General features: G+C 47.3%; 1 protein-coding gene across 1 annotated transcript; it reads left to right on the plus strand.

The window, feature by feature from the left end:
* The first annotated feature begins 4,600 nt into the window (after nt 1–4,600).
* On the plus strand, nt 4,601–5,418 carry LOC100965528 (tubulin polymerization-promoting protein family member 2-like). Its single transcript, XM_003793751.1, has 2 exons — nt 4,601–4,922; nt 5,198–5,418. The coding sequence occupies exons 1-2, from the start codon at nt 4,601–4,603 to the stop codon at nt 5,416–5,418; spliced, it is 543 nt and encodes a 180-aa protein (XP_003793799.1).
* Nucleotides 5,419–5,695: the final 277 nt, after the last annotated feature.

The raw sequence follows: 5,695 nt of genomic DNA on the forward strand, positions 1-5,695 counted from the left end.
CTCAAACTCTTGGGCTTAAGCTATTCTCTTGTGTCAGCCTCCCAAGTAGCTGGGACTACAGGCATCTGCCACAACGCCCGTCTATTTTTTGTTGAAGTTCCCATTTTTGTTTGGCAGGCCTGGGCTAGGTTTGACCTCGCCAGGCCCTGTGTATGTGGCTGGTGTCCTAGCCTCTGAGCTATAGGTACCAAGCCTTTTTGAATTTCTAATTAAAAAAAACTTTAACTTCAAATAATCTGAAACTTGCAAAAAAGGGGCAAATATATTACATAGACTTTGCACATATTCAAGCCTTCTAAATATTAACATTTTATATAATAATAATACAATCATAAAAAGTAAGAAATTAACCGTGATACATTACTATTATCTAATTTAACGATCTTTTTTTGTTTGGTTTTTTTTTTTTTTTTGAGACAGAGCCTCAAGCTGTCCCCCTGGGTAGAGTGCCGTGGCATTACAGCTCACAGCAACCTCCAAGTCCTGGGCTCAAGCGAGTCTCCTGCCTCCGCCTCCCAAGTAGCTGGGACCATAATTTAGCGATCTTATTCAAATTTTATCAATTGTCCCACTAATGTCCTTTTTCTGGTCCAGGATCACACGTTCTCCTTAGTTATTGTGGCTCGCTCGGTCTGGGCCAGTTGTTCAGTCTGTCTTTTTCTTTCATGATCTTGACAATTTTGAGGGGTACTAGTCAGTTATTTGTTGAACATTCCTCAATTTGGGTGTTTCTGATGTCTTCTCATGATTCAATTCAGGTTCTGCATTTCTGCAAGAAAGCCACAGAAATGAAGGTGTGTCCTTCTCAGCCCATTATGTCAGGAGTCGCAAGTTGTCAATTTTCCCATTTTCTGGTGATTTTAACATTGATCACTTTATTTATTTATTTATTTATTTATTATTAATTTTTTTTTTTTGTAGAGACAAAGTCTTACTTATCACCCTTAGTAGAGGGCTGTGGCATCACAGCTCACAGCAAGCTCCAACTCCTAGGCTTAGCTGATTCTCTTGCCTCACCCTCCCAAGTAGCTGGGCCCACAGGCGCCCACCACAGTAACCGGCTATTTTTTTTTTTCTGTAGTTGTCATTGTTGTTTGGTAGTCCTGGGCTAGATTTGAACCTGCCAGCTCCCATATACGTGACTGGTGCCCTACCTGCTGAGCTACCTAGGCACCGAGCCATACAGAGATTTTATTTAGAAAGAACAAAGAGAACGTTTAGAGCACTTCCAAAGAGACCTGGAAGTAGGTCTTTCTCCGTGAAGGAGAAAAGATGAGAGAGACCTACAGTATTTGTTTAATACTGTTGGGGCCCAAACTACATACTGTCGTATTACTTAATATAGCTTCTTCTCCCATGATTTTTTTTTTTTTTGAGACAGGAGCACTCTCTATCTCCTAGGCAGGAGTGCAGTCATGTCATCATAGCTCACTGCAGCCTCAAACTGCTGTGCTCAAGCACTCTCCTGCCTCAGCCTCTGGAGTAGCTGGGACTACAGACATGTATATACCACAATGCCTGGCTCTTCCGTAGAGACAGGATCTTGCTCTGGCTCAGGCTGGTCTCAAACTGGTGAGCTCCAGCAATCCACCCGCCTTGGCTTCCCAGGGCGCTGGGATGACAGACATGAGCCACCATGCTTGGCCTTATAGTTTTTATACTGGAAGTTGTAGACCATAAACTGAGATAGGAAACACATTTTTCAGCAACTGTGATATACATGTACAAAGAGTTAATATATTTCTCATATATATAATGCATATAATATATTTATTATATAAAATATGAATGTTGGCTGGACTCACAGGTGTCTCACACCTGTAATCCTAGCACTCCGGGAGGCCAAGGAGGTGGATTGCTTGAGGCCTGTAGTTGGAGACCAGCCTGAGCCAGAGCAAGACACCATATCTAGAAAAGGTAGAATAATTAGCCAGGTGTGGTGATACACGCCTATAGTCCCAGCTACTGGGGAGGCTGAGACAGAGGGATCACTTGAGCCCAGGAGTTTGAGGTTGCTGTGAGCTATTATGAGGCCACTGCACTCTACCCTGGGGCAGCAGAGTGAGACTCTGTCTCAAAACAAATTTTTTTGAAAAATATCTCAGTTATCAAGAAAATATAAGTTACGTGTGAAATAACATACTGCAGGTGTTATATTGACCTGTTAGTTAGCAGATTTAAAAAATGTCATACCCAGAGTTACAATGTGTGCATTGAGGGAACTGGCATTTTCAAACATTGCTCCTAGTACTGAAAGATGTATGCTGGCATCTCCTATGAATCAGAAAAATAAAGACTCATATTTTTAATACAGTAATTAAGTTTTTCTTAATTGATTTATTTTTTTTTTGAGACAGAGTCTCACTTTCTCATCCCAGTAGAGTGCTGGTTTCACAGCTCACAACAACCTCAAACTCTTGGGCTCAAGCAAGCCTCTTGCCTCAGCCTCCAGAGTAGCTGGGACTACAGGCACCTGCCACAACACCTGGCTACTTTTAGAGACTGGGGTCTTGCTTTGGCTTAGGCTGGTCTTGAACCGAGCTCAGGCCATCCATCTGCCTCGGCCTCCCAGAGTGATAGGATTACCGGCATAAGCCACCACGCCCGGCCTGAATCCATTGTCAGAACAAAATCTAAAGGTCAATAGATACTGTAGACTGAGTTGTTATTGAACTTGGTTGAGGAAACATTGAAGGGATAATTTTATTGCTCAGTCTCCACAGCACCTGTCCTCCCATGGCGTTTCCCGCCTGCAGAGCTGGTGGCAAGGGGGAGAAGCTGAAACCAGGCTGTGCACAACCTGAGTGCTCCCATTTTCATCTGAGTATCTTGGAGCAACTTGTTCAACCTCCCAAGCTCAGTTCTCACGGATAAAGTCAAGGAACCAGGGCTGGTTGCCAGTGCTGAGTGGGGGGAGCATGCGCACTGAGCACCGCCTCCTTCCTGAAATCCCACTCAATTCCTCCTCCTCCCCCCATATGTATGTGCCTATGGTCCACACTCCTGGTGGCGCTAGACTGTTTGAGTGTAACATAAATGACATTTTTTCATTATGATACCTTAAATTAATGTCAACGTGAAAATAGTGATTTTACAGCTATCATGGCTCAAGTGAAACAAGGGTAGAGGGAATTGATTAACAGTTCTTCAATGACTCGACCTGAGCACTTTGTTTATGGCTGGTGGAAGGGAGCGTGGAGCATGGTGGAGGGCATGGCCTGGGAATGGCCTTCACGCTGTCACTGAGCCTGGCTGCTACCATCAGGCCCTGATTCCCCCTAGAGCAGTGATTTTCAACTGGTATGCCTCAAAAAATTTTAAAGATCATGAATTTATTTTTTTTGGAAGGAAGTTCAAAGCACAATCAATGACATTGAAGTTGCTTTAGGTGGGCTAAGTCAGGGAGGGGGGATTTAAGGAGCTTGGTCATCTGAAATGGTCAGAAGGTTGGCAGCTGCTTCAATTCACTAGGCAAGGTAGGGAGACCCTAAGCCCTCCTCCCAAGGCAGGGGCTGAAGCTAAGACTTGGAACGATGTCATATAAGCATTGCTGAGGTCACAGTGTTGTAACCCAGCTCTCTTTCCCCTGCCCACTCCTGTTCCCCAGCCCTCACCTGTTCCCCCCACCACCACCCTCACCTATTCCCCCGCTCTCTCCAGCCCATTTCCCTCCTCCTCCCTTCTCCCCCCAGAGTCAACTCCAAGAACAGGGCAAGTCCCTCGTCCCCCCAGGGTGGCCGAGAACATGCTTCCAAGCCATGTTCCCAGGCCCCCTTCTTCCCCCTAGGGTTGCCAAGAACAAGCTTCAGGTACAAGGGAAAAAAGTCCCAAGTTTCACAAAACCCCCAAGTTCTCAGTAGATGAACAATGGTGGAAAACTCACTGAGACTTGATTAATTTCTGTTGTATAACCATAACCATTGTGATATGAAATGTATCCATTGTCAACTGAAACTGTATTGATTATTGTTCCATTGCTGTATCTATGACTACCTGAGTTGTAACCCCCCTTAACCAGCCACGTTTCACTTCTGTAATATGCTTACACAAAGCCTGTAAAAGGTAACTCACACTCTCACCAGGTGCTGACTGTCTCTCGGAGCAGCAGCCCCTGTAGCAGGTAAAATAAATTACCAATTTAATTAACCTAAGTGGGGGTCCAACTCTATTTTTCCAGGTCCTCTAAGTTATTTCAACGAAGGTTGCCTGGCCTCCCCTCTGACTCCTTACTGCTACCCAGTCTCCCCAGCCAGCTGCCTCCTGCACATATCTGCACACACAGGAAGGGGAGGAAGGCTCAGAGACCATCCCGCCACTCTTAGGTACACAAAAGTGGTGGGGGAATGGGAGATGAGTCAGGACCTGGGATCCACCTGGCATTCCCAGTGCTGGGAAGGGGAGGCTCAGGTTGTGGCTGTGGCAGGCGGCATGGGGGTGAGAGGTACAGGGGGAGGGGGCAGCAGGGACAAGGGGATTTGTTTCTCTTGCCCACTGATTTAATCTTCGCCTTCATCCTCATTCCTCGTCCATCCTCCCTTCCCCTCCCCCCTCCCTCCTGACACTCCTCCTCCCCACTGCCCACCCCTACCTCTAGCTGACCATGGCATCCGAAGCAGAGAAAACATTCCAGCGGTTCGCTGTCTTCGGAGACTCCTCTAGCAGTGGCGCTGAAATAAACAAAAAGAACTTCTCCAAGCTATGCCAGGACTGTGGTATCACGGATGGCAAGACGGTCACCTCTGCGGATGTGGACACTGTGTTCAACAAAGTCAAGGCCAAGGATGCCGGAACCATCACGTTTCAGCAGTTCACGGAAGCAATGAAGGAACTGAGCCAGAAGCGCTTCAAGGAAAAGAGCCCAGACCAAGGCCTACAGGACATTTATCAACTCATGGAGGGCAAGAATCCAGCCACCACCAGTGGTCACTGAATGAGGTCCTGTCACTGCAGCCTGGTCAGAATAAGTCCACTGGAGAAAGAAAAATCCACCGTCTCTCTGTGCCCTGTACTCCCTCCCCTTGGGTTTGGATGGCTCTGGCTAGAGCGCCTGCCCACACAGCTGGCTCTGGGCCCTAAGAGAAGCAGCCCGGGATCCGAGGAAGACATAGAACCGCGGGGACTTGTTCTATGGATCTCAGGGCCATCTTGGGGGAGGAGGAGGAACCGGGCTGAAATCCATTCCTTGGCTTCTACCAAGCCTCAAGGGTGGGTGCCGTGGATCGTCTCACCAACACCAGCAAGTACACCGGCAGCCACCAGGAGCCCTTGGACGACAGTGGCAAGGGCAAAGACACTGCAGGAAGGGACACCACCACTGATAACTCAGGCTATGGGAGGGGTCCCAAGGGACCTACGACTAGAAGAATTAGACCGGAGCCTCCTCTGGGCCTCCAAGCCCCCCTCACCCTGCATCTTTAACACCCGGGAGCTGGGAAAACAATAAACATCTGTGTGTGCAGACAAAAAAAACAAAAAAAGAGTGAAAGAGTTCCTGAAAGATGAGAGGGATGGGGGAGATCTAAGAGTGAAAGGCTGCGGTGGAGATCATATAGAAATGTCAAGTTCAAAGACCCAGGGTCAGAGTCGGCTTGCAGGGGGAGAAGATCTCAAGGTGAGTAGAGAAAGTCTAGGAAAGACCAGAATAGAAGCAGATGAAGAGGTCCAGGGAAATTCCTGAAGTGGCTTAGAGCTGTCC

This window comes from Otolemur garnettii, unplaced genomic scaffold (assembly GCF_000181295.1).
Source record: "Otolemur garnettii isolate 467f Iridium unplaced genomic scaffold, OtoGar3 scaffold00072, whole genome shotgun sequence".
Taxonomy (NCBI): Eukaryota; Metazoa; Chordata; class Mammalia; order Primates; family Galagidae; genus Otolemur; species Otolemur garnettii.

What these genes read in the sequence shown, in the direction of transcription:
- LOC100965528 (XM_003793751.1), top strand. Translation starts at nt 4,601, where the DNA reads ATGGCATCCGAAGCAGAGAAAACATTCCAGCGGTTCGCTGTCTTCGGA. An exon ending in GAATCCAGCCACCACCAGTG is followed by an intron (nt 4,923 to 5,197) that starts GTCACTGAATGA and finishes GCTTCTACCAAG; the next exon opens with CCTCAAGGGTGGGTGCCGTG.